The following is an 18,942-nucleotide window of genomic DNA, read 5'->3' on the forward strand; positions in this document are numbered from 1 at the left end:
TGCTTAGATAAAATTTAAAAATCTACTTAAAAAGTAAAAGCCCATGTTTGTCCTTTACTAATGGTTGCCTTATAAAGTACTTCAAAGGAAGAAAGAATCTTTCTGAAAACCCAGTGTGTTTTTGTAATTAAAAATGTATCATCTAAATGCAGAATTTATTTTATACTAAACATCACATTTTAGAAACTAACGTTTAGCTACTACCTTTTAAAATATTTATAGTCACAAATACAGGACGTTTGTTTTTGCTGAGTGTCTGTAAAATAAGGATAAATGTAGTAGGCAGAAGGAAAGTAAAATTTCATGCCCTTAGGAGGGGAAGGGCATGAGTTGAAGTCATGTGTAGCCAAATTGTGGTGGTTTTGCTGCTTCTCAGACTGGGTGACTTAGAAGGTGAAAAATCTATATGAAATAAATAAAAACAAATTTTCTCTTTTCCTGGCACCCATGTAACCTTGTGGAAGGTGTTAAATGAATGCAAGAAATAGGAGAGGACAAATTAAATGTTAAAGCAATGTGTTTTATTCTTTACTCCTAAAAAAGGAAAGTGTTCATAGTATGATCCAAAAAACTAACTGTTTGTTTGTTTATTTGTTTAGGATGGATTGGATGCTTTGGTATATGATTTGGATTTTCCTGCCTTAAGAAAAAACAAAAATATTGACAACTTTTTAAGCAGATGTAAGTAATTTTTTGTGGAGGTTAATGACAGACTGTATACTGAACAAAATCTTCACTTAGATCATTCAAGCCCCTCTTTTATTTCTTCTGTCTACTCTTTGGTTATTTTATCCAAAAATCCTACATAAAATGAGCAGGAAATAGGAAAGAAACTTTATTAATTAGTTTATTAATTTGAGTGCCTAGCAGGAGAATGTTTTATAAAATATTTCGCAGAAAAGGAAATGAAAAATAAATGGCTAAAATAAGTATGTTAAATAATAATATACACACATGCACATTGAATTTCAGTAGTATTGTATTTATCTTCTATTTTTCTTTTGTAAATTATTATTTTGTAAGTTATTATTGTATTTTAATAACCTGCAGGTAAGAACAGATTGCATGTGAAAAGCCCACTATCCCTGAGATAATGAGAATTTTCTCCATAAAGGCTGGCTTATATTAAGGTTTTATGGATTTTCTTTTCTTTTCTTTTTTTTTTTTTCGGATTTTCTTTTCTAAAACTTTTTATATTTTGATACTTAGATTTTATCACTTAATATTTGCTTAAAGAATTTATTAAGATAGTTTCAAACTTTTACTCTTTAAAAAATGATAATAAAATTTAGATCATAAAATCTTTCCCATTCCATTTCTTTATTTCTGTTCCTCAATCCTTCATAGTGATACATTGGGTTGGGATGGTTTTAATGTTATCCTTCAATTTTGGTTACATATGTTTTGTTAGAAAAGTATTTTTTTAAGTAGTTAAATCTTTTTACTTTGTTGTATTTATCATTTTTACAGTTTGAAATCTTGCCTCAGAATTTTACCTGTCAATTTTTTTAAGTCTCTTTGCTTTTTATAAAAATGTTTATTCAACCTAATTTTACTTTGGAATTGGTGCCAGAGCCTGAATTGGGAACTTTTTAACTATAAATTTTATTAGTTTCTCACATCTAACTGAAATTACAGGAAAATTTTATTACTGTTTATATTTGTTTACCAACCAACTTAAAAATAGAGCAGAAGAACTAAAAAGGTGGAGAGTCATGACCATTTCTTATTTGATGGGAGGCAAGGAGAGGCTGTGTGATTTTGTAAAGCAGGCTAGCAAGTTTTGAAACACTTGCTTCTTAGTTTGTTACTCATTTTACTATGCAACATTACTGTTTTCATAATATGAATATGGCTTTATATACATTTTATAAATAGAAATATCAATAGCCACAATTAGAAATAAGTAAAATAAAATGAAAGTATAAAGCCTAAAGTAAACTTTTAACTGACAAACCTATATAGTTTAGTCTAGTTTTTAAATTGGTGCAAAGTACAGAGAGTAACATAACAAAATTTTAGTAAATTATATCTAGCATTATGTAAAAATTGTGACAAAGGAGGGTTTATACCAGGATTGCATTATAAAGTTAGTTCACGGTTCAAAAATCAGCTAGTGTAATTTACCATATTAACATATTAAAAAAATCCATAATATCATCTCAGGAGATAGAAAAAAGCATTGATACAATTCAGTATCTATTTTTGACTAAAAAATATGTCTCTACATACTAGGAATTGAACAAAACTTCCTGTAATAAAGAGAATCTACAAAAAACCTACAGTTAGATTGTATTTATTGTGTAGTACTAAATGCTTTCCCCCTAATATCGGGAAAAGGCAAGTCTGTCTTCTTTTATTACCACTTTCAGCCATAATTGTCCTGGAAGTTCTAGATAGTACAGTAAGGTAAAATAAAGAGAAATTATATGGATTAAAAAGGAAGAAGTAAAATTTTTTTTATTCAGATAGCATGCTTTTGTATATACAGAAATCTCAAGATTATACCAGAAAAGCTTACAAGCCCTAATTAAGTTCAACAAGAATGCAAATTAGAAGATTAATATGTAAAAAGCAATTGTATCTCTATATATTAGTAATAACCAATTTGAAGTTGATGTAACAAATATAGCATCATTTACAATAGAAGCAAAAATATGACAAATTTAGGAATAAATTTGACAAAATATGTATAAGACTTATATATTGAAAACTATATAATATTACTGAGAAATTACAGAAGACCTAAAAAAAAAAGAATAAATATTCAGTGTTCATGGATTGGACAATTAAGTAATAAAATATTAAGAGTCCCTATATTAACTTATAAATGGAATCCATGTATTCTCAGAACCTAAGCAAGTTTATTTTTTGTATAAAGTGGCAATTCTAAAATTCATATAAAAATGTGGAGGATCTGTAATAGCCAAAGTAATTTTGGAAAGTAAGAGCAGAGCTGGCAAACTAACACTATATGATTTTCAAGATCAAGACAGTATAATATTAATGAAAAAAGAAATATACATAAATGGAACAAAATAGAGAATTCAGAAATGGACCCATATGTACATGGTCAGCTTATTTTCAACAAAGGTAACATGGTAATTCAGAATTTGAACCTTACTTCGCACACTATATACAAAAGGTGATTCAAAATTTTTCATAGACTAAGGAGCTACAATAGCACTTCTAGAAGAAAACACAGAAAATATTTTTGACTGGTTGGGCAAGACTTTCTTAGATGGGACACAGATAACACAAACCACTTTTAAGAGAAGATAGATTAGACTTCATCAAATTTGAAACTTTTTCTTTTCAGAAAGTACTGCTAGGAAAATGAAAATGTGATTCATAGACTGAGAGAAAATAATTGCGAAACATGTGAAAGGGAAAAGAATAGTCTTTTCAACAGATGGTGCTCAGACAATTGGATATTCATATATGAAGGAATGAAGTTGAATCCCTACCTTACACCGCATACAAAATTAATTAAGAATGGAAGGACCAAACTATAAAACTCTTAGAAGAAAATGTTGGCATAAATCTTCGTGATCTCAAAAATTAGTCACTTTCTTAAATATAATACCTAAAGAACAAGCAACAAAAGAAAAATAAAATGAACATCATCAAAATTAAAAACTTTTATGCTTCAAAGGACACTCTTGAGAGTGAATGGGAGAAAATGCTAGCGTATCATATACCTGATAAAGAATTGGTATCTAAAATATATAAGTCTTACAAGTCAACAATAAAAAGCGAACCCAATTTAAAAATGAACAAGTGATTTGAACATACGTTTCTCCAAAGAAGATGCACAGTTGGCCAATATGCAGCATGTGTAGTTGTCATTCAGTAGTTTCAAATTATGACCACAGTGAGATACCATTACACATTTTTATAATAACTAAATTTTTAAAAAACTAACAACATCAGATACATGTGAAACTGTGGAGCAACTGAACTCTGGCACATTGCTGGGTGGTTTGTAAAATGGTAAAGCACTCTGGAAAAACAGTTTGGTGTTTTCCTTATAAAGTTACAAGTGCATTTACCTTATGACCCAGGAATCCCACTTCTGGGTATTTATCCAAGAGAAACAAAAAGCATGTGTCTACAACAAAGACCTCCATGAGAATGTTTAAGGTGGTTTTATTCGAAATTGCTGTAAACTGGAAGTTTACATGCCCATTAGTCGGTAAGTGGATAAACAAATTGTGATACATTTAATGGAATACGTAACAGTAAAAAAGAGTAATTAACTGATAGGTGCAACAATATCAGTACATGTCAAAAGCACTGTAGTAAGTGGAAAAAGCCAGGCACAAAAGGGTATATACTGTATGATTCAGTTTATATGATGTAAAATTTCCCTTCAACTCAAATTATGTTTATGTTAATACTTCACACAGAATAATAGATCTTCATAGAATGATAGGATTTTTTTAAATTCTTTTTAAGTTATATGAAAACCTATAGCTTTCATTAGTAAGTATATGAAAATTTTTTTTACTGAAGGTGAATGCTTGCTTCAAATTGCTTTTTGCAGACAGATAGATGTAGTGATCTAAGGGATATACCTGGAATATGGGATAAAATCTTTCTCTTTAGTAATGCAGCTGAACTCTCCCTCGAGTATAACACCTTTAAAATATAGCAGTTTGGGGGCGCCTGGATGACTCAGTGGTTGAGCATCTGCCTTTGGCTCAGGATGTGATCCTGGAGTTCTGGGATCGAATACTGACTGCATCGGGCTCCTGCATGGACTGCTTCTCCTCCTTCTGCCTATGTCTCTGCTTCTCTCTGTGTCTCTCATGAATAAATAAATAAAACCTTAAAAAAAAAAGTATAGCAGTTTGAAGTATTTTAAACTTTAGGCCTAACAATATTACAAGTTGTTAATTTTCATCTCATGTTGAAGAATGTTTACAGATTGAAAGAGAAATGAGAATCTGTGACCATTTAACTGAATAGTTAAATATAAAGATTTGCTTTTCTGGACTCTGGTGTATGATGCCTGAATAATTAGGACTACAAAAGAAATGTTTATCATCCTAATATAACTAGTAAAGATTTTAAGGTGAATTTTAAGTAGGCATTAGAGATCCAGATAAAATGGTGGGAGTTAGTCACATTTTAGAAGACATATTTGGGGGAGTACATTGGAAGGAGGAGAAAAGGAGAATTTGGGAACAGTGATTATGACTGTGTATGTTTATAAACTGTTATCAGTGTCACTGAGATTTTGGGTACAAGAGTCATAGTATGTTAGTAAAAAAGCAAACTTACTAAACAAATCTAACCAGTCTAAAAGAAGATAATGGAGGGAAGAGCATTGTGTGAAAAATTCCATAAACTTGAGAGTAAAAATATGGTAGAGAGCATTTGTTTGGATGCTCTCTACCATATTTTTACAAACAAATAACAAACTATAACAAACGAACCCAGAAATGATATTTTATGGTAGCATACTATAGCATTCCTTAGAGATTACAAAGGTGTCATATTAGGTTTGGGAGTGATGGTCTAGCAGCTGTGTACTTATAAAAGCATATAGAACAGTTGACAAACTCTTTATTTGCTTTGCCAGTAATTTATTTATTAAGAAAATTGGAGTAATAGCTGTTCTGAGTTTAATTGTAACCAAAAAGCCTGAACTGGTTAGCATTTGGGATATGACAGAGACCTTGAGACAAAGCATTCAGCTCATTTTAGACAAAGTTTTCTCAAAAGTGGCACTGTTGACATTTTGGGTCAAATAACTCTGTTGTGAGGAGGGACTATCCTTTGCATTGTAGTATATTTAGTAGCATCCCTGGCCTCTACCTTTTAGATGCCAATACCATACTCTTCTCCATCCCTCAGTTGTGGCAACCAAAAATGTCTCAAGAATGCCAAATGTCCTCTGGGCATCAAAATTGCTCTCAGTTGAGAATTATTGCCTAAGACTATATTAATGAAGGAAAGAAATGCTGGGCAGAGTCAGGTATGTGCTCCAAGCTTAGGAAATTTAATCAAATTTATTGAAAAGATAAATTCTATTAATAGTGATTCCAGGTGAAGGATGGATTTCAAAAAGGGGTAAATGTAAGAAAGTTTTATTAGCTCAAGAAACCAGGGTAATTCCACAGAAATTCTTAGCCCAGATTGGAAAGGATATGAACAACCATATCAAGTATGAGTACATATCCAGAGATAAATGTGAAAGAGTAGCATAAATATATAAAAATTGGGTTAGGCCAAAAGGCTGTGTGATGAGCCAAGATTTGTGAAAAGTTCTTAAGACAACAAAAGTAATTTCCCCCACTCATCCTTCTCTGTTTAAAGTAATGGGTTGAAGATGTATGAGAAAGTGATACATTTACTACATAATATCATTTATCTATCTATCTTTCTATCTATCTATCTATCTATCTATCTATCTATCTATCTATCTATCTATATCAGCATGAATTGGGGGTGGAGGACATGGAGAGGGGCAGAAGAGAGGGAGAATTTCATCCAGGCTCCACACTCATTATGGATCCCAAAATGGGGCTCAATTCCTCAACTCTAAGATCATGACCAGAGTGGAACCAAGAGTTGGACACCTAACCGACTGAGCCACCCAGGCACCTGTGAGAGACCATTTATTCTTGAAAAACTTTTTGAATGTCTAGCCAATAAAGACATGAAGAATAAGACAGTGTTTTTCTTTTCTTTTCTTTTTTTTAAAGATTTTATTTATTCATGAAAGATACAGAGAGAGAGGCAGAAACATAGGCAGAGGGAGAAGCAGGCTCCCTCTGGGGAGCCTAATGCAGGACTTGATCCTAGGACCCTGGGATCATGACAGAGCTGAAGGCAGATGCTCAAACACTGAGCCACCCAGGTACCCTGACATATTAGAATTATTTAAAACTGTAGATCTTATCTAATTATTTAAAACTGTAGATCTTACCATCTTATGAAGGGAAATAACAGGAGCAAACAGTAACTTTTACATATATATACTTTTATAATTGAACTTTTAGAGAATGTAATGATACACAGATCTTGAAGTAGTAAAAAAAGGCTTATGAAGGAAAATAATATTTGAATTGAGTCTTAAAGGACCAGGCTAGGGGATCCCTGGGTGGCTCAGCAGTTTAGCACCTGCCTTCGGCCCTGGGCGTGATCCTGGAGTCCCGGGATCAAGTACTGCATTGGGCTCCCTGCATGGAGCCTGCTTCTCCCTCTGCCTATGTCTCTGCCTCTCCCTCTCTGTCTGTGTCTTTCATGAATAAATAAATAAAATCTTAAAAAAAAAAATAAAGGACCAGGCTAGTTTTTTTTTTTTAAAGATTTATGCATTTGAGAGTACACACATGAATGGGGGGAGGGGCAGAGGGAGAGAATCTTCAAGACTGCTGAGCCCAGGGTCCCATTTGGGGCTCAGTCCCATAACCCATGAGATCAGGAGCCGAGCCAAACCAAGAGCCTGCCACCCAACCAACTGAGCCACCTGGGTACCCCCAGCTTAGATGTCTTAATTACGGAAGAATGATTCAGACAGAGAAGGAATAGCATTTGTTAAGTCAGAGAGCCATCTAAAAGTATGGTAGCTGAGTAAACAGGAATTTTGTATAAGTTGAACTTGGTTGTTGATGAGTGGGAAGGGGTAAGGAGGACAAGTGGCAGAAAAGACCAAAATAGTATGTTGGGGCTTTTGGATTAATGAATGAGATGAAAAAGAACTACTTAATAAAAATAAGACTTTTGTTTTCATTTTTCTCATTTTTAAAAACTTAAAGGAATTGAAGTTCAGGGGAAAAGATAAAATTTGAGCTCTTCAAATTATTTTACATTCCCAGATCTAGGCAGATTATACCTAGAATATTGAATGAACATGCTGATTGATGTGTTGAGCATCTTTAGGAAACCTTTGGAGAATAGTGGAGCTGCCAGAAAATTAAAGATAAGCAAATGATCTTATTATAAACTGAAGAAAAGACCCAAGAATGTAGATTTTGGTCGGCAGCAGTCTTTAGACAGAGGCTTGAACTTTGTTTTCTGTTACAACTCTTCTTGTTCAGGTTTCATCTTCTCACTTGACTGATCTCAGTAAGTCTTCTATCCAGTCTCAGTTTATCTGCTTTTCCTTGTACAGTTAGTACATTGCTGCCAGAGGATTCTTTTTTTTTTTTCTCAAAGATTTTATTTATTTGTTCATGAGAGACACACAGAGAGAGGCAGAGACATAGGCAGAGGGAGAAGCAGGCTCCATGCAGGGAGCCCGACATGGGACTCGATCCCGGGACTCCAGGATCACGCCTTGGGCCAAAGGCAGATCTCAACCTCAGCCCCTCAACCCTGAGCCACCCAGGCGTCCTGAGGATTCTTTTTTTTAACTGCAAATTGCTTAAGTCAAATCTCACTCCCAACTTTTCATACAGTCTGCTGTATGACCTTTCAACTTACATTCTTATCTGTACTGCTACTCTTTTGTTTCCTTATACCTCCGCCATATGACTTACTCTTTCTTGTTAGAAAGTGCTTTGATACCTTCTCCACAATACTTTTAGAAGTTTCCCTCTTTCTAAAATTCCTTCTAACCCCATCTAACTTAAAGGAATCACCTTTCAATTTCAAATAAGCATTTACTTTAGTTTCCTAGCCCCTTGAGCTAAGTCAGATATACTACCGCTGGGTATGTGCTTTCATGGCATCTTGTGCACTGACCATAGTTATTTATTTGTGTGATTATTTGATTGGTATCCATTCCTTTTCTCCTTCCTCCCTTATCACTAGAATGGGAGTGTCATGAGACCAGGGGCACTTGTATTTGTATTGCAAAACCTGGCTAAATATTAGATACACATTAAATATATGTTAAATATATTAGAGGTTAGATGCTGACTTGTTTGGGATGTAACGATGATCTACAAAGTATTCTTTTGTTAGTAGAGTTTGGATATGATCATTGTCATTTTAAATTATTTTTTATTACCACATATTTCAGATGAATTGACGTAACACATATCTGTGTATCCATGATCACAGTTAAATTAGTAGTTAACATTTTGCTGTATTTGCTCCTGGTCTTTTGTTCAAAATAAGCTGTTAAGTTACAACTTAGGCCTTGGGCCTTATATCTTCTTCTTGCAGATGTAATTACTAGCCTAGAGTTGATGATATTTGGTTATTGTTAAACTGTCTTGGAATAGTGATTTCTAAAAAGATAGCCACCATGTAAAATAATCAAATCAAGAACAAGCATACAGATAAATCAACAAATAAGCTGCACTTGAAAGAACAAAATAATTTTGGTTGAGATAGAAAGTAAATTTCTTTACAAAGTTCCTTTTATCATTTTAAAGGGTAAATCATTTTATCATCATATTAAATCATTCTATTAAAAGATTACATTACTTTTATCATTATAAAAGGGTTACATCTAAAGTTTTTGTTTATTTTTCCAAGTAATTACATTTGGTAACCAATCATACAATATTTTAATGTTTCATAAAATGGAATTTAACCTTTTCTCTAGTGGTTACTTTCTTAGTCTCCTTCCCAAAATGAGTTTTCATGAATTGCAAACATTTATTTAGATATTTATTTACTTGTAAACAGACAGTAATGGTCATTAGAAAGTTTTTTCTTCTTTCCACTATCTTGAAGTTTTAGTATGTCGTTACTCTGGCAGGTTTCAAAACAAAATACTTCTCCGTACTTTTAAAATTTGTAAAATCATGGAACCTTATTACTTATTCAATGATTATTATGATTGTTGAATGTTACTGTTATCTTTCGCTATTCATTGGTTGGTGATTAAAATCAGTAAGCAGTTATCTTGTGTTAAAAAATGTGAAGGAGAAATAAATTATTTTTACTTCAGCATATTCTGTTGATATCATCAAAGAATCCATTGTTCATCCAAGAAAGTAAAAGCAACTTGACTGTGTTTGCCTTAGCTCCTTGTAGACTTACACAAAAAGTAGAAATTGCTCAATAGAAAAGGGAAAACTTTTTCTCACTTTAAGGTCATAAAAAAATAATAAATTAAGGTCATAATAATAATTCAAACAAAACATCACAAGATTTTATGTGATGTTTGTAGAAAAACCCTAATTTTAATGTTTGTGACCACTTTCTCCTAAGAGTATCTTATTACATACTGTAATATTGAAGATGAATATTACATTATCTCTAGTAAAATTAAAAATAGTTGTCACCTACTTGGAATATAAAGTTTGATGTAGTTAGAGGTCTAAAATTCTCAGGAATTCTGAGGAGCAACAATTCTGAAGACAGATTTTATGTACTACCTATACATACTGTTCTACATTATAAAAGGATAAATTTCGAGGTGCCTGGGTGGCACAGTTGAGTCTGACTCTTGGTTTCAGCTCAGCTCACAATCTAGGGTCATGTAATCAATCCCTGTGTTGGGCTTCACCCTCAGCAGAAAGTCAGGTTGAAGATTCTCTGCCTCTTCTCCTCCCCCCTCCTGTGGATGCTTGTGCATGTGCTCGCACTCTCTCTCTCGCTCTTGCTCTCAAATAAAGAAATAACTCTTAAAAAAGAAATAAAAACCTTCACAGCTAAATATTTAAGATACACATAGGAGTCTACATTAAAGTGGGACATACTCGAGCCAGAAAGCACTGAAATGTAGTAAGGTTTTGGCAAGTTTGATTTTTTTGCATATTAAGTATATAAATGGCTTGCGTAGTTTGGTAACTAGCACCTGAACAGTGAATAGTATTTCTATTTCTAGGAGGTGGGGACAGGATTGTAAGTGAAAATATATTGGGATTAATTCTTGAACTGTATACTGAAGTATTAAAAAAATAGTACTTTCTTGAAGGACACGAAGATCAATAGATTATCATAGAGTGTGAATAAGCATACTTTTTTATTATATAAAAATTTGATTTAAGCTTGACATGTCATTGGGTAGATTATTCAGTAATTTGTATTGGATGTCCATCTGAAGAGAAAATGATTTTCAAGTCTCCACTTCCTAACATACTAGAAATGTAAAGACATAAGGTACTAGATGAAATTATATAGTTTTCAAGTAGGGAATGTATTTTTTTTAAAGCAGGACTCTAGGACTAAACTGTAAAGGAAACAATGACAGATTTTTGCCTTTTCAAAACTATATATAAGGAAAGACATATATATAAAGAACATTGGCAAACTGAAAAAATTACAATATATTTAATAAAATGATATTTCTAATGGGGAAGAGACCCTTCTAATAAGAAAAACACAATTTTTAAAAATAGTCAAAATAGCCAAATATGTAGTATAAAGGAGAAAAGATATAAATGACCATTGAATAGTTAATAGTTGAACAAATGCATTAATATTTTCAACAAATATAGATTAAAATAAGAAAAAGACATACCGTCCCCATCTGAATGAGAAAGATAAGAAAGAATCACATGTAGAATTGGTGACTATTAAATGAGATGAAATATGGTAGAGCCATTTTGAAGGGCAGTTGGACAATGTATTTTTTTTTAAGATTTTATTTATTTATTCATAGACACACACAGAGAGAGGCAGAGATACAGGGAGAGGGGGAAGCAGGCTCCATGCAGGGAGCCCGATGTGGGACTTGATCCCGAGTCTCCAGGATCACGCCCAAGGCTGCAGGCAGCGCCAAACCGCTACACCACCAGGGCTGCCCTGGACAATGTATTTTATTATTATTTTTAATTTATTTACTCATGAGAGACACAGAGAGGGGCAGAGACATAGGCAGAGGGAGAAGCAGGCTCCCTGCAGAGAGCCTGATGCAAGACTCAATCCCAGGACCCCAGGATCATGCATGACCTGAGCCAAAGGCAGACACTCAACCACTGAGCCACCCAGGTGCCCTGGACAGTGTATTTTAAAGCTAATAACATTCGTGAGCTTAACCTAATCTTTTGCTTAAAGAAGTGTGTCCTGCAAAGCAGCTCTGAATGTATATAGGAATGTTCATCATAACAAATATATGTTATTAGAGCAAAAAGTTAGATCACAAATATAACTCAATAGGAGAAATTTGTCCACTGTCAGCAGTGACTTCCATGAAAAGTAAGTGGCAAAATGTCTTTTTATGTCAATAAGTATAGATAATATATTTTTAAAAATGAATATATTCCATGTAATGTATCTTAATTAAAAAACTTTCTGTGGGGATCCCTGGGTAGCTCGGCGGTTTGGCGCCTGCCTTTGGCCCAGGGAGCAATCCTGGAGTTCCAGGATCCAGTCCCGCGTCCGGCTCCCAGCATGGGACCTGCTTCTCCCTCTGCCTGTGTGTCTGCCTCTCTCTCTTTCTCTCTCTCTCTCTCTATGTCTATCATGAATAAATAAATAAATCTTTAAAAACAAAACCTTTCTGTAATGGTAGACACTTAGGTTCCTTCCAGTTTTCCACTAGTGTAAATGAGGTTGTGATGAATATTCTTATACATACAATTTGATGAATAATTGCTGCTTCTTTCTTTGGAGTGAATCCAGGAGCTGCTGAGTCAAAAGTTGTATCCAGTTTACATTTTGATACATAGTGCCAAATGCAGTTTTATACCAGAAAGTGGTATAAAAGTTGGAATTTTAAAATGAAGCCGTAACATTAATAAATTAATGCAGTATGACCTAGGATATTACATAAGCTTGTTTGAAGTTATTACAAATAAAATGCCACTAAATTCAATTTTTTAAAAAGAAATGTTAAATATTCTCTTTATTTACTTTTAAAATAAGTTGCATTATAGTAAACTCATAGTAAATTTGCTAGGGATTCCTGTATGCCCTTTACCCAGTTTTCCCTAATGTTAACATCTTTTATAACATGGCACATTAACAGAACTAATGTATTAAAATTAACATATTACTGTTAACTCATTACAGGCTTTGTTCAGATAACAATTTTTCCACCAATCTCTTGGTTTTGATTCTAGAATCCACTGTAGGATACTGCATTGTTTTCAGTTGCCATTTCTCCTTGGTCTGTGATAGTTTCTCCATTTTTTGCTTATTTTTTTTAATGACCTTGACAGTTTTGAAGATTACTGATCAAGTACTTTGTAGAACGTCCCATAGTTTGTGTTTGATGTTAGACTGGGGTTATAGGTGATATCATGATTTATTAATGGTAATGTTAACTTTTATCACTTGGTTTATTAAAACAGTGTCTGCCAGGCTTCTTTCCTAGAAAGTTACTGTTTTCCCTTTCCATATCCTGTCGTTTGGAATCTGATCACTAACTAGTTCAGCCTACCTTACAAGCAGGGGGATCAATAAACTCCACTTCCAGATTCAAAAGGTTGTATATACTTTCACACAGTAGAAGTAATATTTTATTTTGATAGTCTCATTTATTAGTTATTTCTGTTATGGATTATGCTTTTGGTGTTGTATATAAAAATCATTGCCGGGCAGCCCAGGTGGCTCAGTGGTTTAGCGCCTGCCTTCAGCCCAGGGCATGATCCTGGAGATCCGGGATCGAGTCCCACATCGGGCTCCCTGCATGGAGCCTGCTTCTCCCTCTGCCTGTGTCTCTGCCTCTCTCTCTCTCTCTCTCTCTCTCTGTCTCTCATGAATAAATAAATAAATTAAAAAAAATCATTGCCAAACATAGTTATATAAACAATTTCAGTACAGATTGATAGGTGAAATAACAGAGAAATTGTGGTGCCTCAGAGGAGAGGGAGTTATAATCTACTTGAGGGAATCAGCAGTGACTGAAGCAGAGATACAGGATTAGATCTTGTTTGATAGTAAATTGGTCAAATAACATGGGGCAAGTCATTTTAGGTTGATGATCAGTTTCTGCAAAGGTATGGAGATTTGAAGCAATGTGGTAATGTGAGCAACTGCAAGTAACTGGGCATTGGTAGAGTATGTTAGGGAGAGTATCTAGAAATAAAAGACTGGAGAACTGGACAGTAACAAGGTCTTTATGTTAAGAATTTGGATTCCTCCCCTTCCTTTATCTTTTTCTCAAACCGGATTACTCTGTGTGTGTGTGTGTATGTGTGTGTGTAGTTTGAATTTTATTTGGAGGTTGGACATAAAATAATTTTTCATTAAAGCAGATTTTTATGGAATTGAATATTGTAGATTTTCTGTTAAGTTTTATATAACTTCAGAGGTTTTTAGGGATACTTTGACTACTCTAAAAGTACAAGGTATAGTAGTTTCTTTAGGCAAAGAGGAGCAGTATTTTAGTCAAACAGCATATTGTACATAGCTTTTATTACCATATTTCATCCTAACATTAAAAAAAACTTAACAATTGGGATGTGTCTTACAATCTATAGTGGTAAATAAAATTATGGTGCACTTTATAATCTCGGATCTTAGATTAGGCAGATACATCTTTTTCTCATTAGAAATCAATAGTCCTAGAAAATTTGAAATCTGTAGATGTGAAGAATAAAATATCTGAAATTCTGCCCTCGGAAATTATTGCAAGTATTGTTTTGGTATGTTTCCTTCTAGTCTTTTTTTCTGTTCACGTGTACCAAATATATATTTGTGCACTTTATACTGTTTATTTAACATTATATGTTGAATATCATTCTATGTGATTATTCTTTAACAACACAATTTTAAATGTTGCCTAATACTCCATTATATGTATGTAAAATTATTCAATCTTTACATTGTAAAAAACATTTTATTGTTAAAAATCTTGGTTCCACATTATATCTAACTTCTTTAGGATAAATTTCTAGAATTAGAATTTACTGGGTATGAAGTGTGACTTTTTTTTAAGATTCTAGAAATAAACAAACAAAACATTCTTTAAAAAATCATCCATTCAATTTCTAGAAAGTTAGATTGAAGAGTCTGTGTGTGATTGAAATCTTTTTGAATTGTTGGTAAACTTGAAACTATAAATTATCAGTCTTTCTGCCTATTTTGCTAATTTGTGATTAGAGACTGATTAGCTAGTTAGTGGCCTGTCAAAACTTATGGTGTCTATTTGTGACTCAATTTGCCTATTTCATTTTTTGCTTACTGTGCTGTGGAGTAATATCTCACTTCTCGGAATCTTAGCTTTCTGTCAGCATCATTTGGCTCGACAAAATAGACAATCAGAAGTTAGTAAAAGTATCTAATAGTTACATAATCCTATTTATTGGTCTTAGAATTAATGGGGACTTACCAAATGTATAATTTTACATGAAATAAATTCTGTAAATAACAAAGAAATTAATAATATGGGAAAAACATAGAATGCTCTAAGAAGGATTAGAAGCTTTGAGAATTTTGCAGTTTTCGATAAGGTGACTAGCTTGGGACTCACTATAAAATGACATTTGAATAAAAAAAATGACATTTGAGAAAATTATTGAAATACTTGAATTAGTCAAGCAGATGTTTGAGGGAGGGGAATGTTATACAGAGGAACAGCCAGTGTGAAGAGTCTGGGAGGAATATACCTGGCGTGTGTGAGAGGCAGCAAGGAAGAAGCCATTGTGGCTGGATAGGATTGAGCAAGAAGGAGAATAGTAGGATGATGTCAGAGAAGTAAGGAAATAGGCTAGGTCATGTAGAGTCTTGTACACCATTATAAGATCTTTGACTTTTGATCCGGCTTAGATGGCAAGACATTAGAGAGTTTTGAGCAGAGGAGTGACATGCTCTGACTTGTATTTTTAAGAATATCACCTAGGGTTAAGAATAAACTATGGAGAGTCAAGGATAAACATAGGAAAATCAGTAATGAACTGATTGTAATAATCTGAAGGAGAGGTGATAATGGCTTGGTCCAGCATGTTAGCAGTATAAAGAGTGAAAAGTTATCAGATTGGAGATAATATTTCAAAGGTAGAGCAATCATGTTTTCCTGAATGACAGGATGTGGTGTGTAAGAAACAAAAGGAGTCAAGAATGCTCCCTAGGTTTTAGAAAAATTGAACTGTCAACAGAAATAAGGAGATCATAGAAGTTTTGGGTAAATACATGTCTTCAATTTCATACACATTAAATTTGAGAGATCTGTTACCCAAGTAGATATATTTTGTTTTGTGGTGTTTTTTTTTTGTGGGTTTTTTATTTTATTTTTTTTTAATTTTTTTAATTTTGTATTTATTTTATTTTATTTTTTATTTATGATAGTCACAGAGAGAGAGAGAGAGAGAGAGGCAGAGACATAGGCAGAGGGAGAAGCAGGCTCCATGCACCAGGAGCCCGATGTGGGATTTGATCCCCGGTCTCCAGGATCGCGCCCTGGGCCAAAGGCAGGCGCCAAACCACTGCGCCACCCAGGGATCCCCTTTTTTGTGTTTTTTAAAAAGATTTTATTTATTGATTCATGAGAGACACACAGAGAGGCAGAGACATAGGGAGAGAGAGAAGCAGCCTCCCTGAGGGGAACCCAATGTGGGACTGGATTCCAGGACTGTGGGATCACGCCCTGAGCCGAAGGCAGAAGCTCAACTCCTGAGCCACCCAGGCATCCCTCAAGTATATATATTTTGTAAACAATTGAATATATAAAGCTGAAACTTAAGGGACTGATCATAAAAATTTATTGACATGTAGATGGGTTTTAAAGCCCACCAAAAAAATAAAAATAAACAGAAAAGAAAACAATATGAAAGATTAAACCTCAAGATGTTCAGTGTTAAGAACTCTGGGAGAGGAGGAAGAGCCAGCAAAGGCAACTGAGAAGTAACTATTAAGGTTTTAAAAATACCCTTAGCATTGTTGGAAGAAGCATGTGGAAGTCAAGTAAAGAAAGTAAACTAGCAGAGAGAGACCAGACTGTCAAAATCTGCTGATATGTCAAGATAAGAACTGAGAATTTGTTACTGGATTTAGCAACATGGTAATCCATGACTTTGACAAGCAGCTTTGATAGAAAGGTAGTGGCCAAGTCCCACCTAAATGGATTTAAAAGCAAATATGAAGAAAGATTTAGAAATTGAGAGGACAGATAACATTTGAGGGATTTTGCTGTAGTGAAGTTGAGTAATGGGGCAGAAGCTGGTGAGAGAAATGGAACAAAGAGATTTATTTAAGATGAGAATGAAATTAGCATGATAGGATCTGGTTTGGAAAGGGGAAACTTAATGATACAAAAGAGAGAGGATAGTATTGCTGGAGGATTATCCTTGAAGTAATGAAAAAGGATGTGATATCACTGGTGGAAAGATTGGTATAAAATAGCACTATTCTCCTACAGTAAAAAATGACCAAATATATGCATGCACATGCTGGCAGTTTAATATACACGTGTATGGTGGTAAATCTGTGATAGTTTTCTTGTGATTGTTATTTGCTTTAGGGTGGTAGCCAAAAACATCTTAGCTACGAATGAGGATCAGTGGGAGAGCTGTGTAAGATTTGAGAAGAGGGAAGAAAATGTAAAATATGGTGTGTAGCAGTAGGAAAGTGAACAGTCCAGTGAAATATGCAAGCAGAATTAGGGACCAGCCTTATGTTTATGATTATGAATTTAAAGTGAGTTCAGTCAGTATGATTTTGTATTTATCAAGACTTATTTAACTGTGTGGGTGCTTAACAGAGTTAGTTGGAGAATTGGACTTAACTAGGATTATGATTTTGCCAAACTAAGTATAATGAAGCAGAAGAGAGCCGAGGCATTGAAGGTGTATGCAAGAGAGGAATTCTAATGATTGACCGTGTAATTTAATCTGGGGAGGTAAGAAAGCAATGAGGTGGGGTAAAATGGGATAGGATCAGTGGATTAGAGGTTTTGGTGGGGCTGGGGGTTGTTCGTGTTGAGTTATTGGAGGAAGTGAGTGTGAGATTTGAAATCAAATTTGTGGAAGGATTATAATTATTGATAATACAAGGTCTAGTATGTGAACATGGAAATGAGTGGCTAAGATAAGGTATAGGACAAGATCATTGAAGGAGAGAAGTTAAAGGTATTGAGAGGCCAGGTTATTAAAGTGTCGTCTATGGATATAATAAAATCTCTAAGAATTAAAACGGGTGAATATTGGAGAGGTCAACAGACCAGGAACTAAAATTGTCTGACAGTGAAATTTGATGACCTGAGAGTGAGTAGATTACAGCAATAATGAGAGGTAGTGAGAAATACGACTTAATAACATGAAAATCAAAACTGGCAGATTTAGGGTAGGAGTATAGAGATAGCAGTGGAATTCAGCTACCCCACTTTCAGGGTCAGTGGTATAAGTCATGTGGGAGGGTAAAGGTCACCACTTGAGAGCTTCAAAGGAAGCAGTGTCCTTTGTAGGAAGCTGGGTTTCTATTAGAGTAGGGGTTGGCAAATTACAGTCCACAGGCTAAATCTGGCCCACCACCTCTTTCTGTGTTTTTTGAAGACTGTTTTTTATATTTTAAAAATAATTGATAAAAGGTCGAAATAGGAAAAATGTGACATGTGAAAATTATATAAAATTCAGATTTCCATAAATAAAGTTTTATTGGGACATAGCCACATTCATTCTTATGTGTTTTCTGTCACTGGTTTTGTGCTACAGTAGCCGAATTGAATAGTTCTGACAGAAATCATACATGATATTGTTAATTACTTCACACTGCCACTCAGCTAAATCACAGTGGTACAATTGTAATGGAATAGCATTTCATGTCAATATCACCATATTACAACATTTTATTATTTTTTTTGCCAGTGTATGCCCTTTGTGTAAAAACAAAAATGAGAGAGAGAAAAAAAAATGAGAAAAGTGAACTTCGAATGTTGTCATTTTGAGGCACAGTGGATTGTGGATTATTCTGTGAAGTTAAATGGCAAAAGGATTGTGTTTATTTTGCAGTGACACTATAGCTGTGCTAAAATAATATATATTGATGTTATCAGAGTGAGTCCCTATCATATTCCCAACTCACAGGAAAGCAACAGTCAGAAAACAATAGAAGACTTGAAATGGAATATCTCATCACAGAATTTTCTTCACAAAAATAAGAAAGGAATCAGACTGCGACCTTACATTAGTTTATGAGTGGCTTGTTAGC

General features: G+C 34.0%; 1 protein-coding gene across 3 annotated transcripts in view; it reads left to right on the forward strand.

Annotated features, from left to right (window-relative positions):
- Positions 1-18,942, forward strand: part of ROCK1 (Rho associated coiled-coil containing protein kinase 1) — a 138,320-nt gene that overhangs the window by 32,785 nt on the left and 86,593 nt on the right. For all 3 annotated transcript variants that reach the window (XM_025429354.3, XM_025429355.3, XM_025429356.3), the window contains exon 2: positions 600-681. In XM_025429354.3, the coding sequence (XP_025285139.1) occupies positions 600-681 (82 nt within the window). The remainder of the gene's footprint in view (positions 1-599; positions 682-18,942) is intronic.

The sequence above is a fragment of the Canis lupus genome, chromosome 7 (assembly GCF_003254725.2).
Source record: "Canis lupus dingo isolate Sandy chromosome 7, ASM325472v2, whole genome shotgun sequence".
NCBI lineage: Eukaryota > Metazoa > Chordata > Mammalia > Carnivora > Canidae > Canis > Canis lupus.